Source organism: Alligator mississippiensis, chromosome 6 (assembly GCF_030867095.1).
Source record: "Alligator mississippiensis isolate rAllMis1 chromosome 6, rAllMis1, whole genome shotgun sequence".
Taxonomy (NCBI): Eukaryota; Metazoa; Chordata; order Crocodylia; family Alligatoridae; genus Alligator; species Alligator mississippiensis.
The window spans coordinates 82,443,218-82,466,611 of record NC_081829.1 but is presented as its reverse complement, the minus strand read 5'-3'; the positions used below and the strand labels follow the sequence as shown (position 1 = coordinate 82,466,611).

Here is a 23,394-nt window from a genome sequence, read left to right as displayed (position 1 = left end):
AGCCTCTCGTTGTAGGGTCTGCCCTGCTGTCCCCGGATCATGCGGGTGGCCCTCCTCTGGACCCTGTCAATATTGTCCACGTTCCTCTTGAAGTGGGGTGCCCAGAACTGGACACAGTACTCCAGCTGTGGCCTGACCAGTGTTGCGTAGAGGGGGAGGATCACTTCCTTGACCCTACTTGAGATGCACCTGTGGATGCACGATAGGGTCCGGTTAGCCCTGCCGACCGTGACCTCGCATTGTCGACCCATGTTCATCTTGGAGTCAGTGATGACTCCAAGATCCCTTTCTGCCTCCCTGCTCTCAAGAACGGAGTTTCCCATCTTATAAGTGTGCTGCTTGTTACTACTGCCCAAGTGCAGCACCCTGCACTTTTCAGTATTGAAACGCATCCTGTTTTTGTTAGTCCACCCTGGCAACCTATCCGGGTCTTTCTGCAGTCTTTCCCTCCCTACTAGCGTGCCCACCTCACCCCAGATTTTGGTATCATCAGTGAATTTGAACAGGTTGCTTTTCACCCCGTTGTCCAAATAGCTGATGAAGAAATTGAACAGTGTGGGCCCAAGGACCGAGCCCTGGGGACTCTGCTGCCCACTTCCCCCCAGGTTGAATATGACCCGTCCACCACCACCCTCTGAGTATGACCCTTCGGCCAATTAGCTATCCGTCTGACTGTGTAGGCATCAATGCCAGAGTCACCTAGTTTTTTAATGAGGATGGGGTGGGAGACAGTGTCAGAGGCCTTGCTGAAGTCCAGAAAGACTACATCCACAGCGACATCTGCATCCAATGCTTTTATGACATGATCGTAAAAGGCAATCGGGTAGGTCTGACATGACCTCCCCCTAATGAAACCGTGCTGGTTGCCCTTGAGCATCATCCCCGATGCCGGCCCATCACAGATGATCATCCTTGATGATCTTCTCAAAGAGTTTCCCCAGGATTGAGGTAAGACTGACGAGCCTATAGTTGCCTGGGTCCTCCCTCCTCCCTTTCTTAAAGATGGGGACCATGTTGGCTATCTTCCAATCATCTGGCACCTGGCCCGAGCACCATGAGTGCTCGTAAAGCCGTGCCAAGGGCCCAGCAATAATCCCTGCTAGCTCCCTCAACACCCTGAGGTGGAGAGCATCTGGACCTGCTGACTTGAACACGTCCAGCCCCTCCAGAAGCACTGTAACCCGGTCCTCCTCAACCTTAGGTCTTGAGGAGTTCCCCTCAAATCTGTCTCGAAACACGGTGGGGGAGTCCCGGTCCCTGCACAAGAAAACGGAGGTGAAGAATTTGTTAAAGAGGTCTGCCTTCTCTTCTGGCGCAAGCACCAGATAGCCCAGTGCATCTTGCAGGGGCCCCACATTTCCCAGTGCCTTTTTCAAATATATAGGGAGGATGAAGAAGGACCTTTTATTATCTTTGATCTTGGACGCTAGTCCTAGCTCTATATCCACCTTCTATATACATCTTATATGCAATCATATATGCATTATGATTTGGTTTCTCTGGGTGCATCTACATGAGATGCCTAAATTTGCATTAGCATAGTTTACTAATCTACACATGCACATGTTTACTTCTCAGTAAACCTCCCTAATACCGAGTAAATTTGCTACCTGCAAATGCAAGTAACAGATTTATTTGGCATTAGTAATGGTGCAGGTAGTGCTCATGTAGATGCCTGACTGGGAGCAAAATCTGCTTCTAGTCAGCTGTCTGCTGGGGGCAGGAGTTGGCATGGAGCTCAGGCTGGGTGATAAGCATCTCCCAGCAGCAGCCCCACGGGTCACGGAGCCAGTGTTGGGAGTTCTCTGCTGGTGGGGGCTGGGAAGCTTATTACCCACCCAGGTCTGAGTGTGTGGAGCTGGGCAGGGAATAAGCTCTCCAGCCTGTCTCTTCCCCAGTCCCTGCCTAGCACGCCCAGGTGGGGACAATGTCCCCCTGCTCCGGCAGTAGATAACTTCCAGCCCCCCACTCCCTGATTGCAAAGCGGGGTCTAGGAACAAGCTCCCCAACCCCCACTCTGTGATCACAATTAGGATCGTGGAGCAGGGGCTGGGCCCTCACTGTATGGGAACAGTTCCTGACCAGTCTGGAGTGGAACAGTTCCCTGCCAGCCCCAGGCTGTCCAGGGAAGCATGTACAGCTTGGAGGTGGCTGGGAACTGTCCTGTTCTGGGTAGTCCCCAGCCAGCTCTGGGCTGCACAGGCAGACTGCCCTGTGCAGCTGGGGGCTGGCCGAGAACTGTCCCAGTCATGGCCAGGTCTCAGCCCTGTGCCCCCATTTTGTGGAAAGAACTGCAGGGGTGCCCAGAGAGCCCCCTGCCCCCCTGATTGGGGAATCGGGGCCAGGAGCTCCCTGTGGGGACATTGGCCCTGCCCCAGCAGCAGGCAGGCTGGTCTTCTGGCATCTGTCTCCTGGTCACCTGCCTAGTAGCAGGCAGCTGTCTCTTGGTCTGGGTGGTCTCTGCCAACCCCTGGGCTGGCACCCGCGAACAGCCTGGAGCTCCCCCAAGTGGCGGCAGGGGCCCGCTGCAGGGACCTGGGAGCAATGCTCCCTAATCCCTGCATGTGTAGATGCTTACCCCAAAACCCTTTCTGTGCAGTAGTTTTACTGCACGGAAAATCTAGGTTGGAATAAATATGTGTAGACGTACCCTCTGATTTACATAACCCAATGCTATTTTTCTGCAAGATCAATCTCTATCCAGGTATAGAATAGTGTTTGCTTAAAGAACAGCTATTGAATTTTGTTCTTCTTGTATAGCATATAGGCCTATGCCTTATTGCATACTATTTCAAACCCTATTCTGGAGAATGAACTTGCAACTTTCTGGGTGGGCTCCAGTACAGTTCAGAGAGGACCCAGCTGCTGTCTCTCACCAGCTTATTGTCAAGATGCCAAGGTGCATTTCCATTTTACAGATGGAAAATTGAGATGCAGAGCAATTAAGGTCAAAGTTCCCACACTTAGAGGCGGGACACCTAGGACCTAACTTTTCTTCGTAGTACATGCTATTAATATAGTATGTCATGTGGTCAAAACAGATCCAGTATCTACAGTTGCAGCTGTGACTGCTCGGCAGTTCTGCAGATTAGACTCATGGGTCTCACTCAGATTAGGCTCCCTGAAAACAACAAATACACAGTTAGCAGCTGCTCATGGAAAGACTGATTTTTTTTAGTGAGTTGCCCAGCATTGTGGAAGAGCTGTCTGGCAGAGATGGGGATAGAACCTAATTCTGCAGGGCAGTATCCAGGTGCCTTACCCATGCAGCCATCTTTTCTTTTCCTGTAATCCCCTCCATCAACAAATGAGTCAAAGGTCCAGCAGAAAAAAAACAGCTCTGATATACTCCAAGGATGAATTAGGGCTGTGCAAAATCACTTGTATGCACTGGAATAGAGGGTTTTTGCAGAAACAAATAACATATGATCATGCATAATTAAACTTAGGATGTATGCACATCTGGGGTGTTATTAAAGTTGCATAGGCACTGAGAAGCAGCGTTTACTCTACAAAGTTCTTCCGGTGAAGGTGTGCCAGCCAAGAGTGTTAAAACACGCACAGAAACTGAGCAGCTGTAGCTGACATAGCTGTGCTGGTAAAACTCCTGGCACAGATGTTGGCATGCCCAATAGAGCACTTCTGTCACCTTAAAGTATGTTGTCTAGGGAGGTGGTGTACCTGCGATGCCACAGAATAAGTTTCCTGCCATCTGCTGTGTTTCTGTTAGGGATCTGGCTGACACTTGTGTCAGCCTAGCTACAAATGGCCAGAGTTCTGTGTTGTAGTCTGAGATCTTATTGTGGTGTTTCCTAACATTTGAGTGCCTGACCTTGTGACTCGAACATTCTTTGGATGTACAGTTTTTGGGTGTGTAATTTTTTTTTTTTTTTTTTTTTGCTCTTTATAAAGCAATGGGGTATCATATTGACACCCCCATAGGTCATCAGCCATGTTTGACCCTCACAGACCTCTGCCATTCGAGCTGAAGAGTAGTTGACAGCAGCTGTGGATTGTTGTCATTTTTTGTGGATGGGTAGGAGAGGGGATGAGATGCTGATCAAATAGACATGACGCTAGCAGACAGCACTAGATCAGCAAGCATAACAAGTTATGAGGTTCTGTTTCAGGCTGGGTGCAACGCCTGATTTTATGAGTACAGACCGTTTAGGCTGTTTTTCTACCGAGTATTTGGCCTCTCCCTCTCTCGCTCCTCTTCTCCTCCAAGTTTTCTTTACCAGTTATATTCAAGTGCATGAGTTCTTCGTCAGTCTGTCTTCCCTGTCTCACCTGCGTGCCATGTTCCCAACTGACTTGTGTCCCTCCCTGCCCTTCTCATCACTCTTCCACTTCATTCCTTGACTCATGTCTTTTTGCCTCTCTTGCCTCTTCCAATTTTTCACTAAATCTCTCTTCCTCTCCCTCTTCTTTTTCCCAGTTTCAGCCCCTCTTCTCCCAGCCTGAGGGCTTCCTTTTGTGTAGCCCTGCTTCTCTCTGCAAATCAGCAGTGGGGGGGCAGGGCTGCATGAAGGGCAGCCCTCTCTGCCAATCAATGGCTGGGGGTGAGGGGGCTCACTGCAAAAAGACTGTGAAAATGTCACTGGTAGTTGCAAGCAGTCTGCATTTTTTTTTTTTTTTTTTTTTTTTTTAGCTTGCTATCCACACACTCCAAGTAGATCCCTAGCTATAACAAAGGGGACCAGAGCTGGATTGCAGGCTGTTTGTTTGCACATACTCCTACTAAGTGGGTGAGGTCTTTCTGCTTTGTTTTGAGGGAAAATTCTTATATGGAAGTAGCAACAAACTCCCTGTGCCTGAAGAAGGTGTTTGTACCCACAACCTTGCAAAGAATATTTTTTTTCCAACTACTTAGTTTTCACGTTTACCCAAAGAACCTTGTTTTCCTGTGTCCTTAGATCAACACGGCTACAACCAGCAACCCTAGTGGAGGAAAGGCTTTTTACTTTCCAGACTTACAGCATTTTCTTTTACGATTTCAATGCTATATGTGGGGGCTGAGACTTACGCTCTCCCTTTCCCCAAAGAACAGTGTCACTGACAAATGTGATGAGGCCAGACACTGTAAAATACTTAACGCAGGCTCTGTGCATTTTTAAATGTCATGTTCCATAATGTTTGGATTATGGCCTGGGTATGTGCCTTTTCTTTTTTTTACTAATACATTCCACAAACTAAGAGGGATACAGCAGAAAGAGGCAAAGGTATTTGTTTTCTGTGTGTGTAAGTCATCTTGCAGTGTTCTCACAGTGGCTGTTTTTATGTAATGTAATACAGTTTTAATCTGTATGGAGTAAAGATTTTGCTGAAGGGGAAACTACATATATTTGGCTTTTAATAATGATATTTGATACTTTCCACCAGATTCATTAAGATTCAAATATTTTTTGAGTAAAAAATAACTGAGGAACACTAAGCAAAATATCATGGTAGGTATCAATATACAGAGTTAGTGAAGCTTGATATGGCTAGCACAGTCTAAGTCTTAAAATTTTCATTTTAGTTAATGACCAAGATGGGGAAACAAAGTAAATAAGTGAATTTTATAATTCAGTGCATAGCAAGTTGGAAGAGTTAGGAAAGCTTTTGTTATACAGTATAACCTCATGAATCTAGAGTTCTTGAAAATCCGGCACTTTTTAAACATACACTACATCGGGGAGTAGTGGCAGCTGGTCCTGGAGTAGCAGAGGGGGAAGCTTTCACATGGTGGCTGCTGCTAGCATTCACCCTGCTCCACATCCAGCTGCTGCTCCAGGAAACCTGGAATTTTCAAATTTCTGGCAGGTGCTTGGTCCTGAGCATGCTGGATTTATGAGGTTATATTGTATAAGAACCTACAGATCAGAAGTGCTGATGGAGAATAATTTGGCATAGAAAATTTTGAAACTAATGAACTAGGGGAATAGGATTGGAATTAGGCAAGCTGTGGTGTCAGAGGTTTGGGCATCGTACTAGACCTGAGTCCCAGTATTACGACACAATACAATATAGCGTGCTGGGCTGCAAATTTAAAGGCATACTTAGGGGAGGGAGGGCCTTATTCCCTTTCTGTTCAGTTGTGTAACTTATTAATATTATACTTAATTACGAAAACAATAATGACAAACTGAAGGGGGTCAGAAAAATGGAAATGATTCTGGGCTGAAAAGGATGTCTTGCGTTTCACTTAAATGAGAAGTGAAATTTAGGAGTGAAAGTAAGTATTCTAATATTTGAATTCTATAGACTCCAGGAAAGGGCAGATGCCATACAACATAATTCATGGGTACACAGCCAGGAGAAATAAAAGAAAAGCTTCTGTTGCATGTCATCTGTAATGCTAGGTAAGATGTGGAAGTTGCATATAAGGAAATGCTGAAAGGTGTATGGTTTGGGACTTATTTTATACTACACAATATTAATTAATGTACAATAGGGAGATTAATTGGGCTTCGTACTTGGTCACTTCAGTTTTTTTGAGACCTGATCGTTGAAAAGGACCGTAAGGTAAAATGGAAGATAATTTTAAAGACTGTTCAAGAGGACATGAAACTGGACATGTATTACTAAATGGATAGCATCTCTGCAGTCTGCCCAGAGGAGTCTGTCCAGCAGGGCTCAGTCTGGCCCCCCTGGCCAAACATACCCTCATTAGAGTCTAATATAATAAGATGGATATCTGCCTTGTAGAAAATGTCTTGCCTCAAGCTGACAGAATCTGTTGATCATACCAGTTCTGTCAGTTACATTTAGCCAATTACAGGAAGAAATATACCAGATCTGGACTCGGATCTGTCTGAAAGATCTGATTAAGGATGTAAGGGTTTTATCAAGATCCTTCATATTTAGTTGGTACCTTTCATTAAACTCTAGCTCCTTGACTTCCATCATATAGATTCTCCCTGGAAACGTACACATTTTATTGCTTTTGGGATTTATTTCCAGTCTCTCAAATTCTCACTGATATGTTGACTTTCTGGAATGAGTGTATAGTCAAAGGTCTAATGGCATTAGATCCTGAAGAGAGGGCTAAATACTGTGATTTAATTTCAGCCCCATTTTATTTAATATTTCATCTAATGGGGTAGTTCCCTTTGGAGTCCTTTTTTGGGCATTATTAATCTGGGGATTATTAGAGGTAGTGCAAAAGATTTCAAATTTTGGAGAAGTTCTCCATGACTCTTAAATGCTATCGGTCAAAAAACAACCTCACAGAGCCCCTAATTGCTTTGTGTACTTGAGATTTTAACAAGAGTGGGGACTTACCATGTCCTGAAGGCTCTGCAGTAACTGTCCCTTTGCCTCCAGTTACTCCACAGTAAATGAGAGAGAGATTGGAGCCATTCAGCCCTGCTTTGTTCTGGGATCAACTGCCCAAGCCCTGCTTTCACTCAGAATAAGGATGGGACAGTTGCTGCAGAGCATGCAAAACATGAATATGAACCTCTACCCCTTCCTCTTAATGTTGAGTTCACAGTTACTGCTGTATGTGCCACATTAAATTATTGGTTATAAGCAGGGTGGCTACTGTAAAAAGCTTAAGGACTACTGCAGTACGGACAATGTTTAATATAAGGTTGTGATAGTGTTGCCAGGCTGCCCTGCATGCACAGACAATTGGCCAGGGAGGCTTTTTCCAGTGTGTAGCTTGTTGAGTTGGTCTTTGCAGTTGGGCTCCAGGGACTTGGGTGAAAGGGGAGCTCTTCAGCCAGTTAGCAGGGGGAGGTGGTGGAGATGGCTGGGTTCTGGTGCCTGCTTATCTCAGATCTGAGCTGGGCCTTTCTGGTCCTCTGCCACAAAACATTGGAGACTCCTGATGAAGACTTATCTATAGACTTATTTAAAATAGCCATTAACCTTTTCAGGAGCTGTTCCTTAAAGATGGAAGTGTTTTTACTTGGGTAGGGGTGTTCTTTATAAAAAGGAAGGAACAAAAACCCCAAACTACTTTTTAAATGAGATGAGTTAAGATGGGTGGTGATTTGACTAGTGGGGAGAAGTGAGGAAAAACATGGATGTTTGTCACCTCTCATGGCCTATTTAGGATGCAAGCAGAGTCCCGTCTCAAAACAGCAGAGCCCAGTATGAGGTTCTTGCAAAAGCAGCTTTGATAAAGGACAATGTAATGTTACACCTGGCATGGTTCTACAAGGTCAAACACTTCCTTATTTCAGTTCTTGTGGAAAATACTGTATTTGTGGGTATATTAGTCAGTGTTACAAAGGATGATTTGAAACCTTTCTGCTGCATAGACCCCTCAAGTCAGCAATTGGACCAGTAGATGCAGTCTGACCTCCCTTGCCCCTAAGATGAGGACAGACAATTTTGTCAAATTGTACTGCGTTGCACTGCCCTTTCAGCGGTGGATATTGAGAGCAAGTTGCTGAAAGACACATCCTTAGCTGACCCCATTCAGTCAGAATTGCAACAGACTCAAGGTTGAGGAGCTTACATAGGACAACACGTAGTCAGTGGCGATAGGGGATTGGAAATAAAATATAAACATCCTGGAAAGAAGAGCAGTGAGCAGTTCTGTAACCTTTGAAGCAACATCAGTCGACATGAAGGGAATTCTGTGATTCAAATGGGCAGTGAAAGCAAAACAAACTCATTTAGAGGAAGGAAACAAAAATCTGAAGCTTTAATAAGAAACAGTATGTGCTTCAACAGTAGAAAAATCTGAATTGCCCATTTTAGCTACTTCCGGCCAAAGTCAATTCAGTATTTGAGTAGCCTTTGTCAGATCTGCCTGAAAAGAACAAGTCAACAATTAATGGCAGGGTCCAACAACTTTTTTCAAGCTTCAGGCTGCAACAACTTGGCTGGTGCTGGCTGGGTGGCTTTGGCAGTATGGGGAGGGGAGGGGCTAAGCTTTCCATGCAGCCAAGAGCTCTGCCTGTGCTGCCACTTCTTCTCCCAGTCTCCTGCTCCCAGGCTGCAGTGTGAGTGTAGATCCCAGCTGAGGGGAACTGCATGAGCTGGGGAGCTGGAACTTGCTGCTCCCCACCCCCATGCCCCAACCTATCCCTGATGCAGCTCTGTTCCTGCAGGAAGCTGCATTCACACTTCGGCATGGGGTGGGCGTGTGAATGGAGAAGCAGCAGTGGTGCAGCTCCTTTTCCAGCTAGAAGCTGCACCCATGCTGTAGCCTTGGGAGGTGGGCAGAGAAGTATCATTGGCATGAGTACAGTTTCCAGCTCCCTGGCCCTGGTGGCTCAGCCCCAGCACTGTCCCAGGCTCAATAGGCCAGATGCATCCAGGCCCATGGAACCCCTGGAAATTGCTGACTCCTGGTATATGGGCATAGGGAAATAACTTTGTTCTTCTGGTAGATGTTGTAATGTTTCTATCTTGAGGAACAAAAATATTCCAGGCTGTTTCCAGTAGTAATTGGATTTCTTGCCACAGAGTGTATGGGTCAATTTTTAAATACAGTATAACCTCAGGAATCCTGCATGCTTGGGACTGAGCACCTGCTAGAAATTTGAAAACTTGGGAGTTTTGAAACCGAAGCGGCCCCTGGTCCTGGATTAGAGGTAGGTGGTTGCAGCAGCCAGCAGCAGCAGCTGCTGTGTGCAAGCTTTCCCTTCTGGTGCTCCGGGACTGGTCGCCACTACTCCCCCAATCTAGTGCAGTTTTAAAAAGTGCCAAATGCTTGATATCGGGATTTATGAGGTTATACTATAGTTGGTTTTTAAAGTCAATTTTAGCCATGTTTTAAATCAGTAAGATGGAAACCTTAATTTTAAATCCACTTGAATCTTGTTTTGCATTTGTACATATTAAAATTATTTTGGTTTAAAAAAAAAATCAGCTAATTATGGATTTATGCTAAAATTTTGCTGCTTTTTTTTAATCAGCCAAGATAACTGTTTAAGCCATGCACGATTATTTAATCAAAGAGACAGCTTAACATGCATTTATTCAGATTTTTAATTTTAACGTGTTTGTTAGAAAATGATGAAAGGTGCATTTCTTACTTACTGGGGTTTGTGGGTTTCTTGTTTGTTTTGGTTTTGAAATTCTGATTCATACCTGTTGACCTTTTGGGTTGAAATTGGAAAATCAGTTAATGCAAAAAACAATTTTATTGGGTAAGTAAAACTTCGTTTAACTTTGATAGACATATTAAAAACATTTATTAGAATATGTTTTATATTTGAAAATAATTTTATTAAGCAGAAGACACTTATCTATTAAAGTTAACATTATAATTACAAAATTAAACAGATTACTGTTGGTCAGTGTTTTACTTCAAGAGTTTAGACCTAATAGATCTGTTCCTTGCACACATTTTTCTCCCTGTGGAGAGAGGAAAGAAATGATCCTGCTTCCCCTCTGTATTGTATTTTTTTTTCTACCGTCATGCCATCCCCCAATCTCTCTTCAAGTTCTATTGGGGGTAGTAATGTGATCATTTTCATGTCTGCAGGAGAGACTAGTGCTCTATGATGATTTAGCCCTCTGCATTCTGGGTCCTGGAAGTTCCTCTTTTTCTGTTTTTACATTCTTTAAAACTTTAAGAGGACACACAGAGCTTAGTCTCACTTTAAATTCATTTACATGATGTTAATAGTTTAGGTGCTGTTGTAATTTGTCCATATGTTCAAACACTGCCTTATGATTGTCTCCATAATTTTTCCAGCATCACCCAGGGTCAATTCTGGCAGTGAAAGTGAACTTAATAGCCACTGAACTAAAAACATGTTTCTTAAATTACTAGCACCCTAAATCAATTCACCCAAAAGAAAAAAAGCACCTGGATTTGTTGAACAAAAATAATTTCTTAAATAGAACATTCTTATTTGCATGAAATCAGAATGACTTGTAGCAATTCATAATTCTGCTCCACAGGGAACAAACAAGATGCATCGATTTGGCCACTGGAAACATCATTCATAGGGACCTACTCAAATCGTAATTTTGCATGTTTTATGGAACCATAATTTGAGAAGGTTTCCATGAAATCACTTAACCCCTGATAAAACAACCCCCTCCCTCCCCAACCTTTACTGAAAATAAACTTCTGGCTCCCCAGTTGGGGAGCTCCCTCTTCTCTCTGCTGCTGATTGGCTGAGGGCTGCCCATCTTGTAACCCCTCTCCCCCTGCCAGTTAATGGTAGGGGTGGAACTGCATGAGTGGCAGCACTCTTGACCAATTAGTGGCTAGGGGTGGGGCTGCCTGAAGGGTAGCTCTCTGCCAATCAGCAGTATTGGGCGGGGAGGGGAGAGCTTGTTGCAAAAAATCATGAAAATGGCAGTGGGTGCTGTGATTGGTCTGGGAAATCACCTGCCTGCCTCCTCAAATTCAGGTTCCTAATTATTGGTCGCAGTATGTTTGCTCATGTTGGGATTAGATCCCTAGTGGTTTCTTAGTCTGTGATTATCAATCTTGTACCAAGTAATATGCTGACTGATTGATTTTTTTTTCACTCCATTCATAAAATAGTGCTGAATAGCTACTTCTCTTTATGGATGGTCTTCTATCATAGACTCTGGTTAAATTAATTCTTTGCATCAGTTTTTACTGCAGAAGACATTGGGAGAATTCCCACAGCAGATCAATCCTTCCTAATAGGTAGGTCTGTAGAGCTGGATTGCATTGAAGTGACAACAAAAGAAGTTTTAAAACAGATCAATAAAGTAAATACTAATAAGTTACCAGGGCCACATGGCATTTATGGAACTCAAAAGTGAAATGGCAGAATTATTGGCAATAGCCTGTAACCTTTCATTATAAACTGCCTCTGTGCCAGAGGACTGGTAGGGTTACCAGTGTAATGCCTATTTTCAAAAAGGGCTCTAGAGTTATCCTGGGAACTACAATTAGCTTCACTTCCATGCCTAGCAAGTTGGTGGAGTAAAGACTAAAATTGTCAGTCACATGGACATGCCATGAGATTGGATGGGAGGTTCTTTCATGGGTCAAGAGCTGGTTAAAAGGTAGGAAGTAATGGTTGCTTTCAGGATGAAGAGAGGTCAAAATAGGTGTTCTGCAGTGATCTTTTCTGGGACCAGTTTTGTTTCAGCATTTTCATCAATAGTTTGGAAATGGGGTTGCACAGTAAAATCCAAATTTGCAGGTGATACCAAATTATTCAGGGTAGTCAAATCGCAAGCTGATGGAGAGGAGCTGCAGAAAGATCTCACCAAGCAAAGTAAATGGGCAAAAAAATAGCAGATGAACTTCAGTATCAACAAATGCAAGGTAATTCACATACAGAAAAATAATCTCAAATATATGTACACAATACTGGGTTCTGAACTAGCTGTTACAACTTAGGAAATAGACCTTGGAGTCATTGTAGATGGTTCTCTAAAACTACCAGCTGAATCTGTAATGGTGACCAAAAAAGCCAATAAGATGTTGGGCATCATTAAGAAGGGCATCATTAAGAAGGAAATTGAAAACAAAATGGAGAGTGTTGTTTTGCCACTGTATAAATCCATGGTGTGCCCATATCTTGAATATTGTATGTAGTTTTTGTCTCTTTCTCAGAAATCTAGTAAGATTAGAAAAGGTACAGAGAAGGGCAAGGAAAATGATTAATGGAATGGGTAGTTGCCACACCAAGAGAGTCTTAAATTTGGAAAGGAGAAGGCTGAGGAAAGCTATGATGGAAATCTATGAAATCATGAAGGGTGTGGACAAAGTGAATAGGGAACCGTTATGCAGAAATCTAGAACTCTTGGTTCCAAAGTGATACCTTTTATTAGACTAGCCGAGAGATTAAAAAAAGATAGTTTTTTTTGCAGCAAGCTTTCGGGCTCATGCACCCTTCATCAGGCTCTGGGAAAGTTCAAAATTGGTAAACAAAGTTCTAGATTTTTGCATTTCTTTTTGTCTCTGAGCAGCACAGCTACCACATACGTCCTGGGGAACTGTTATTCACCAAGTCCCAGAATACTAGAACTGAAATTAGTAGGAGACGGGTTTAAAATTGACAAGCAAAAGCACTTTTTTACACAGGGTAGAATTTGTGACCAGAGGAGGCTGTAGAGATAAATAGTATAGCTGGGTTCAGAAAGAGACTAGACATTCATGGACGATAGATCCATTTATAGCTATTAAACAGAACAGTTGGAGAGGTACCGTCTGGCATCTGTGAACCAACTGGTGGGTACCAGGGAGGGCAATGAACAGGGGATAGATCACTTTAGATATACCTGGTTCTTCTTCTAAAGAATCCACTGTTGAAGATGGGATGATAGGCTAGGTGGACCATGGGTATCATCCAGTATGCACTTTATATTCTTATCTGTTGGGTACATCCTAATAGCTCATCTCTGTTAGTGGAAGGAAATGAAGACAGCTTACTCTGAATTGGTCTTCTCATTATGTTATGCACTCACCAATCCAAAAGATGAAGTATCTTGCCTTTTCTTACAGGCGTAACATAGCAATCTTGTTTAATTGTCTAACTGCATACAATACAGTGCTGTAATGTTCTCATTACAAGATGTTCTCGGAACTGTTTTACAGGTAAGGAGCAAGTGATCAAACTTCTTGAGTTTTAGATGTTAACTTTTCTGATGCGTGATATGTTTCTACACTTCGTTCTAATGGAAATTGCCAGCATGAAAGAGCTAAGATGCAGAGTTTCACAAGATTTTCTTTTTAAAATATTTTTGTAAGATGGAAACAAATATGGTTCAGTGAACTGTGACTCTTGAGCTGGGGAATGAATATGGTTATTCAACATTTCTATGACTCACTAGTTTGAATTGAGAGTAAGTATTTTAGCATCTCTTCTATGTATGCTGTTGTAGGTTCTACACCCGTTGGAAAGAGTGGGAGTCATGGTACTCTCAGAGCTTTGGTTTACATTTCTCTCTGCGAGAGGAACAGTGGCAGGAAGATTGGGCATTCATACTTTCTCTTGCTAGTCAGGTAAGAATGTCTCTTTAGAATCTTGCTTTGAAAAAAGAAAGGAATTCCACCAATTGGCGGTGTGTTTACTCCCAATATAGTTTTTATCAGTTCTTTTTTAAACTAGCAATCTGAAAGGATAAATGCCTCCCACCATTAAGTTGTAAATTGTATTTGAAAATCAAATTTAAAAGTTCTGATCTAACCAGTGGTATAAACAGTTTTGTTGAAATACTTGTTTTCGTTGCTGGCAGGCTTAAGCTTGTAGAAAATTGTGCAGCGAATGAAAATTTCTGGCTTGTTCTGTTTAATACATTACCTCCTTCCCCAGGTGCCTTCTCTCGTGATTTTTGTTTTTTAAATGCCTGAGTTTTAGAACTGAAGTGAAATTTTACAACTGAAAATCATCTCGTAGAATGGAATGCTTATGCAGCCGGAGCTATAGTTGCTGCTGTCGTATTGAAACGCATTTTTTATTTTACGGTCGCTTGTATTTTTAGGTTCCTCAAAGTGAACTATTCTATGAAATAGGCAGACAAGTTCTGCCTATGTCCTTAGACCAACATGGCTACAACCTACACCCCTATTCTATGAAACACTTTTGATTTTGGAATCTGGATGCCGTTCACTATTTCAAGAGAGTTTTAGTTGGACTGGAAAAATGGGTTTTATAGAATTAATGCAGAAACTGCTTTATTAATAAGATAGCAGGAGCAAAAATTATATCAAATATTTATTCCTAGTATTGTCTTGTTTTTCTTTTTTGGTACAGCCTGGAGCAAGTTTGGAGCAGACACACATTTTTGTACTTGCACATATTCTTAGAAGACCAATTATAGTTTATGGAGTAAAATATTATAAGAGTTTCCGGGGTGAAACTTTAGGATATACGCGTTTTCAAGGTAAGCTTCAACAATTTTTATAATCTTTACTTACTTAACTTTGTATAAAGTCCAATTTTTATATCTACCTGCTACCAATATCTTGTAGCAAGCTCCTTTCAAATGCCTATAAAGTATCTCTTGTTTTTAAGCCTCTAGTTCTTAAATCTGTTTTTTCAACCAGTAGTTCAGTTCTTTGATATTGGGAGACTGATTTTAAGTCAACAAGATTTGCTGGCAACAAGCACTCTGGCTATATCAAGAATGAAAGGATTAATGTTTTAAATGGCACTTAACACAATATTTATAGACTTGAGGATTGCATCCAACATATTAAATATCACTGTTACATCTTGGGAGCTAAAAGAAACAAGTAAATAATGAGGATGGTAATAGCAGGCCTTTATGTGCAGGAAGAGGATAGCAATAATGAAGGTTTTTGTCTGCAGTAGTTTTTCTGGACTGGTACAAGCCATTGTAGGTGTTACATCAAGGAAAAAACAAATGACCAACAAAACTGCCTCTCTGTGGTGCAGCTTATCCTGGTTTCAAACAGAGTCAAGTTGGTATTTTGTTTAATAAAATACATTGCCCTGCAATATAGTGTTTGTCAGAAACTACAGCACTGTTTTATCAAACTTGGGTGTGTGGAGCTATAGCATTCTGGGTAATAGAAATCCACATATAAAAGGTTCTTATCTAAGGACTTGGTTGCTTTTTGAAATGTAAGTTGTTTTGTGGTTTTTTTTAATATAAAATTCTCAAATCGAGAGGAATAATTGTTTAAGTTACTAAATTATTTAATAAGATGTAACACTCCTCAGCAATTGTTTTATCTATCTAGCAAACTGTTTTCTAACCTGAAGCGTAATCGAAGTGAACAGAGAGAAATCTAAAGCAAGTGTTGAATTCTGTTGAACTTCTTTCTCAAATCTAGAGACCTTAAAAAAAAAAAAAAAAATCAAAAAAAAATCAAACTATAAAGAACATTCTGTAGTTAAATCATCTGGAATGTACTTATACTTTTGGTACAGTTAAATTTTTATTTTGATGGTGTCTAACATTTTGCCAAATGAGATCCTGGTCCTTGCTTGGATCTAGTAAGTGCCACAGCATTACAAATAGAATCTCTAATAGACCTTGTATAAAAATTATGCTGGTAACAATTTGTGTATTTTTTACACACGCTGAGAGTTTCAGTATATTTCATTAATTGGGAGAAAAGCATTCATTAGTTAAAGATGCATAATTTCTCAGCAAAGTGGGAGGCCTCAAATGAACTCTGGACTCCCACTTTTACTTCCCAGGCTTGTAAAAGACTAGGATTTACAAAGGTATCTGCTGGGTAGCTTTCAGGACTAAGGGGTATGTATGCCTTGTCACTCCACAGCGCCCCTTCAGGTGATTTGTGCTGCAGCCTGTAGGAACAGTTAAAGGAGTCATCCTCTGTCCTAGAGGTAAGGTGCCGTATTAAGAAAGGTAGAGAAGATGAAAGGGGAGATAGGTGGAAATAAAGGAACTGTCAGTGTTTTACCATTCTTGTTAAAAAATTGGGCCTTACAGCTAGCATCTTGCTTTCAACAGTAGCCTGTTGCTTCGCAAACACTTAACTGCATGCTTTACAGAAATTGTTTATGTAGAATGATGCTTGTTTTAACTTATTAAAGAAGTAATGTGCATACCTTGGTCAACTTTTTTATCTGATTTTTTTTTTTTTTTTTTCCTTAGCCTTCTGGGCTAAAAGCCCAACCAACCTAGGATGAGTATAAAGATGTTACCTTATTTAAGTGACCAGTTCATTCTTGGTTGGGCTGGCATTTATTGATATCTAGAGATGGGCTTTTTGCTTTGCAAGCCAAATATGTTTGAGCAGTTGCTTGCATCCTAGATGCTAACATTTTAATACTTGTATGTCTTTGGAATAAAAATTTAGACTGGAATGTTAGGAGGGGGGTGAAGGGTACACAGGTGTCATCTTTGCTGTTTCTCTAATAAACCCAAATAGCATGCATAAAGATAAAGTAGATCAAGACTATTCCTTTTCACTGTAAACTTAAAGCATCTTTGCAAGGTAGGGTGTTCCAAGTTTCCAGGATTAGATTATGATCTGTATATGACCTAGAGACTTTCCTGTGACTTTCCTAGACACTTTTCTTAGTGACTTCCCCAAAACTGTGAACCCTTTTTTTTGTTTGTTTGTTTGTTCGTTTTTGTTTGTTTTTTTTCCCTTGGATTTTGTATTAGGTTTCCAGAAACCTTTCTAAATTTTATTCTCTTGAGACAAGAAAACTTTTTTTTATTTGGAGAGTGAAATTTTAATTTTTTTATCTCTTTTTATAATGAATCTGTGCCTTGGCAAGTATATTTCCATGATGACTTTTCAAGGGTAGGTTAGAGTAGTCAGGCTGGTTAAATAGTGTGAGAGAGGAAAGAAGAAATGCTGGGATCCAGTGAGCCATTACTGCCAGAGACGATTTGTTCTTTGCTTTAGACTGAGAGGGCTTTCTATCTGGGGTCTCAGTGCAGTTTGCAGACATGGAGACGTCGTACTCTACAGACAAACTGCAGCTGGCACATTTTGACTTTCTCTAGGTTACAGAAATGGCCTAGAAGAGAGCTCATGTTGTCTGACTTCTTTTGTCCACCATTTCTGCTATAATTACTGTCTCCAAAAACATCTGGTTGATGGTCCTTTCATTGATAAAAGTGAACTGACCCTTTATTGCTTCCTTACACATACAGGATGTGCAGTGATGATAGCATTTTTCTAAATCTCATATGCACCCAGTTACAGCATTAATTTCATGATATGGTGGCAGGTTTTTAAAACAAAAGGAAACAATGAGGCACATTCTGAAATTCCTTGCTGTGAACGTGAAGCTAAGATGGTAAATCCTAACTTGATTTTTATGTTCTCTTGTGACTTCTTTTGCTTAATCCTCTGAGACAAACTGTTCCCACGCAATCTATATAATTGGATCCATTTAATAAATCTTAAAAATGTTAGTAATTCTTGCTAATAAATATGAACTTAGCATTTCTGAGTACTCAAATCGGCACTATTTGAATAAGGAAACTCTATCAGTACTTGTAAACACTGAAGCTGAGATGTACATGTACTTCAGTTCTCTGCTGCTTAGCAAAATAATTCCATTGTTTTATGCGGCGAAGCTTTAGTCAAGTTTAGATGTAACCATAGAAGCCAAAATTAGTAATTATGTCTTGTAAAGTTTTACACTTAGCATTTTAATTACTGTTGTAAGTCCTGCTGTTTCAGGCGTTTAACACGATCTTCCTAAGATATACTATAATTTTCACATGCTTATACGGACCCAAGCAGCTCCCAAATACCCAACCTGGACACGTACACTTGCAACCACTACCACAGATCTTGCAAATCTCAGACTGGACTATTCGGTCACATGAGATGCAGCAAACCATGTATGCCATAGGCTGCAATATCCACAATCTCTTGCAGACTAAAGGATGCCAATAAAAAAATAAAAAGCAAATCATGGACCCATCCTTATCTTGTCAATCACAACTGCTTAATGGCTGCAGCTGCTTAATGTTCTGTTTCACTGAAACGGCTCCCTTAATCCTTTCCATTTCCCACCCCTTATCTCTCTCCCTAAAACCCACATGAAAACATTGGGCCCCTGACAGATGTAACACTTAAGATGTGATTAACTGGTTAATTGCATCTTAAGTAGTGACCTGGCCACTTGCTCATTCAGTTAATGGTGTGATAAAATGAGAAATAAATCACACAGTTATTACACAAAATATTTAGAAGAACTTTTGTGGCCGATTCCTGTCATGCCTTTAACTGAATATCTGGCCAGTGCACCCGGTCTCTGAAGTACACTGAACTCTTTCAAGACTGGTGCGCATCAGTGGCTGGGAGTAATCCATAGGGGCTCCCAGTCATGGGAGCACACCATGCTCCCCTCTGTTTGGAAGCCCACATTAGCTAATAGGAGCATCTAGCCCACATGGGAGCTCCATGTGCGCTTCTGCAGCTGGGAGCTTTGAACAGCTGATTGGGACTCCCAGTGGAGGGGACCCAGGGAACCAGGCTTGCTGCTCACTGGTGTGGGGGGAGCCTGGGATCAGATTCTCCCTGTACCAGCTTTCTGGTACAGTGGGATCTCATGTTTTATCCCACAGTCATGCTTCCTGTCCTGCACATGTGGCATGGTAGGAAGCAAGATTGCTAGAATCTTGTATCGGATCCCATCACGCCTTTAAATGAACGTCTGTCAGGAGCCTTAGAAGGACTGTAGTAGCAGGGAGTAGAGAATTCTTGCAGTATTCTGGCTCGGTGGCTCCAAGGTTCCTTCTTACTTCCGATGCGTCTTGCAATAGAAATTCTGTGATTGTAGCACTAGTTGGCAGATCCTGTTCAAAGCATTTCAACCTATGAATCTAAAACTGCTATTTTTTTTACTTTCTTAAGGTCTAATTTATGAGAAACAGGTTAATCTCTATGGTATTTTAACAAACTTGACATGCCTGGCCATCTGTAAATATATGGATAGTTGTTTACTTTTGTTAAAGATGGGACGGAAAAATACTGAGACTTGCTGCTCTTCAAAATATTAATGATCCATGCCAATCTCTCCAAGTACCTGGAATAACTGTATCAACTTGCTGTAAAAACATTTGTACCAAAACCTATGGTTGCACAGCATTAACAAAAGGCTACACATATAATAAGTAAGAGGGCTGCAGCAATACTGAGTTAATCCTGGACACGTCATAAAACAGTCTGTTAGGAAAGTAAATCACTACAAACCATTCTTTTAAGTCTCTAGCTTTAATAACATCCCCACAACCTCCATCTTTACAGGATAATTACTCTTTTATTGTAACAGATTCCCAGTCAAGTTTGACATTTCACTTGGTATAAATATATGTGCATTATCATATACAACCTTCTCAGTTTTAGAATTCTTTGAAAAATTGCACTTTTTTTTTTAAAGCAGTCCTTTTTAGATTGAGTCCAGGTTTTAATAAGAACCTGATTTGTTTCTAATTGGTATAATTACTGGAGAAGTGACTAGAAGTGTCTATAAGGGCAAAAGAGAAGTTGTGTATTCACAGTCACTAAGCAGAAGCATGCTGTAATCAAGGACCCATCTGACACTTGTGATCTGAATGGTGATGCAGAAATTTTATCCATTACTACTTCTCTCTGCTTCCCTGGATTAGTGCAATGCACTTTGGGTGCATTGCACTTGTTTTGCCTCATTCAGGTATTTGTTGTACTTCAGATTTGTGTAGTGACAACAGATGATGGAATTATAACCAGTAGAAATATGTGGGAACCTGGAGGTTTAACAGCTGAATGAGGACTCTAAACCAGGCATACATTATGATACAATGTTGGTTTCTGGTATCAAGGGTGTAGTTGATGAGTTTTGGTACTGGAGAGGGGAAGCATCAAATTCTTTCCTCTTCATGGGCAGATCTAACTTCAAACTTATTTTAACTAGCTGTCTCAACGTTGTACCAATACCTGCCATTGCAGCCTATATGCATCAATATGTAATTGTATTGGCTTGATGCATACTGAAACAAAGCCTCAGTGAAATACTTAATATTGACATGCTAAATAATCATTGGTCTTTGTGTGCATTTCATTGAGATGAATAAGCCATTTCTAAGTTTGAATTATTGTTCCTAATATAGGCAGACATCGCTGTATCTTTAAGAGTGCTTCTATATGTCGCCATATGGTTGCATTGCTACAGTGTCATGCTTTAGTACTTCCTTCTGGAACTACTAAAGCACAACACAGTAACTGCCCATACTGCACTGGCGCATGGTTAGATTTTGCTGCTACTTCATCATTGTAGTGTGCTAAAATGGGGGAGTGCGCTGCTACGGCCAAGTAGCTGCCAATTACGTGTAGACTCACGTGATTGCTACAGTAATGTAGTGCATCACTATGGTGACATAGGGCAACGTGTAGAGGTACCCAAAGTTACCTTTTTTAAGTGAAACGTTAGACTTGGTGGAGTTCAGAGTTTGAAAAATCTACAAGTATGCAGTGATATTTATTTATTTTTGTGGCTTTCTAATCTTAACATACACAGGATCTGGATAGTCTGAAGAGACTCTACCCTATGTTCTTGCTGCAAAAAACCATCAAGGCGGGCGGGGGAGTAGGAGATTCATTGGATAAGTTAAGTCTCATGAAGACTAAAGAGCAGGAGGAAGAATTTGATAGGCTGTTCCTTCCTGCTCTGGAGGTGTTTGCCTGTAGTTGTAAGTAGCTCCAACTTAGTAGTTTGTGTAAATGCACTGTACGCAGTGAAATGGAGGAGGACAGGAGTTTGCACCAGTTGAGCTTATTGCGGTTAAACAGAGCAGAGGAATATGAATGGATTGGGCTTCCATAATTTTTTCTGATGTTTTCTTGTGGTGCAGCTTAATGCTGATTATGGGAAAAGGAACTGGTTTCTAACTATCAGTTCTGCCACTGTTTTAGGAGAAGAGACTAAAACACCTCAAGCTTTTTTACTAGTAGACCTTGGGTGCCTCTGCTTCTTCCTTGTGGGAGCTGTGGTGGCAGTAGCAGCACCACGCTAGAGCTGTTGTTGCTGTTGCTGTGGGAACTTCATAACATGTTAAGACTAATTGTAAGTCCCATGAACTATAGAAGAAGGGAGAGGGATAGCCCTGCCAATCAGTAGTAAGGTGGAGAGAAACGGGAGGAATTGGTAAAAGATACTGCTACTGCCACAGCCTCAAATAGCCAACAAGGGATGGATGGGACTGAACAGGGACAGGGAAGGATAACACTGTGTTGTAGATTAGTGGGACTGGGGATGCTCTGTCCATGGAGGGGGTCTTTGTTTCAGAGGGGTAGGTGGGGTTTTGGATGTTTGGGCAGACATGCATGCCAGGTGTGTGGAAAGTTTACTTGATGTTAATGCTGTTTTAATTTGGATATAAGCCATTTAGGCAGTGATTCCCAAAGGGCATGCTGTAGTACACTGATGCGCTAAGAGAGCAGCGGGAGTGTGCCATAAAAAATGGGTTGGATGGGCCCTGGCCATGCCAGTCTGACGTGGCTGGATGAGGCCTGCAGGCTGGCAAGTAAAGCATGCCACCAATTTTAATCCAGAAAAAAAAATTGCCCCAGATACCAAACATTTGCAAAACACTACATTAGGAAATGGTCATAAAGTATGGTTTACAAGATGAGTTTCATATATGGCCCCTAGTGGTGAATACCTTGAACACGGGGCTAAGGATTCATTTAACTGAAGCAAGAGTGTAGGTTGTAGCCGTGTTGGTCTAAGGACACAGGCAGACAAGGTTCTTTGGGTAAATCTGATATCTTTTATTAGACCAACTCAAAAGTTGGTATAATAAAAGATTGATATGGTCTAATAAAAGATGTCAGATTTACCTAAAGAAACTTGTTTAACTGAAGCAGGCTTCCTTTTGATTGCTGTGGAAATCCTGTTAGCAGCAACTGACTGCTTGGTGGTGCTTTTCTCTTGGGCCTCTCGTGTTAGTCCTGTTAGTCACAGAACCTAAGAGCCAAGAAGTGAGCAGAGCCCATGAAATCCTAAATTTGTTATAAAAATTAATTGGCATAGTCCTGAAGGGAGAGACTTGAGGGCAACCAAAGTGATTATAGAAAAGAAGAGTTCCTAACTATGTCATTGGGACTGTTATTGTGGAAGCTTATAACGTTGCATATCTGAGAGGTCTTACTTTTTCAAGTTGTGATGGAGGTGGTCTCATTTGTATGGTGTGTTGCTTTAAAAACATTAGTGCTGTTATGCAAATTAGGCTGTAATATGCATTTTTAAAAGTGCAAGCATTCAACACTAAGAAATTAGCTTTCTCTTCAATGCTTGATTGACTTGGAACTTCAACTTTTCATTCAACCAGTATTGAAATGAAAAATAATTTGCTTACCCACCTATGCAGAATTAATTTCCAGGAATTACAGGAGCTTTTTCACTGCATTAGCTGTTAGCATGTATTGTCAATGTAACTTTGCACTCCTCATTCCTTTGGATAATCTCAATTACTTTAGACACACAACTTCTTTTTTTGCTAATGGTTATCCTTTTTATCCTGTCATTTGCTTCTTTTAAATCAAGGTAATCAAATGTAAAGTTGGGCTATGATTGAAAGTTATATTCTGATTGACAGGGAATAAACTACAGGGGAGCTGCCAAACTAATCTCACTTCCACATTTAGACTTTTATAGAATTTTTAATGTGGACTTAAAACAAATAGAAACATTTGTATAGCTAGAAAAGGAGAGAAATGAGAAAGAAAACATGCACATTTCTTTGGAGAGTTTAAAACCTAAACATCAGGTTTCCAGAAACCTGATATGAGCAAGTGTCACTGTTCAGTTTTCGTTCTCCAGGCTTGGAGAAACGCAAGATAACCTACAGGAGCAGTTGCCAGACTTTTTTGTTGACATCTCCACTTTTGGTTGCAAGCCCCAGATCTGCAGTTATGTTCTTGTTGTGCTTCTGACCCCTAGTTTGGGGATGGCTGATTAACAGGTGCCCTTTTCAGTATTGCCCTTCAGTATCTTAATGTTCAAGGAGGAGATTGGCTTATTTTGTTGCAGTCTCAGCTGCTAACCTACCGGAGATAGC

The 23,394-nt window shown here is 41.4% G+C and overlaps 1 protein-coding gene across 1 annotated transcript in view; it reads left to right on the top strand.

Annotated features, from left to right (window-relative positions):
- The window catches only part of ZRANB1 (zinc finger RANBP2-type containing 1), an 83,943-nt gene that overhangs the window by 52,101 nt on the left and 8,448 nt on the right, over positions 1-23,394 (top strand). The window contains exons 8-9 of the mRNA XM_006278226.4: positions 13,771-13,891; positions 14,643-14,772. Coding sequence (XP_006278288.1) covers positions 13,771-13,891; positions 14,643-14,772 — 251 coding nt within the window. The remainder of the gene's footprint in view (positions 1-13,770; positions 13,892-14,642; positions 14,773-23,394) is intronic.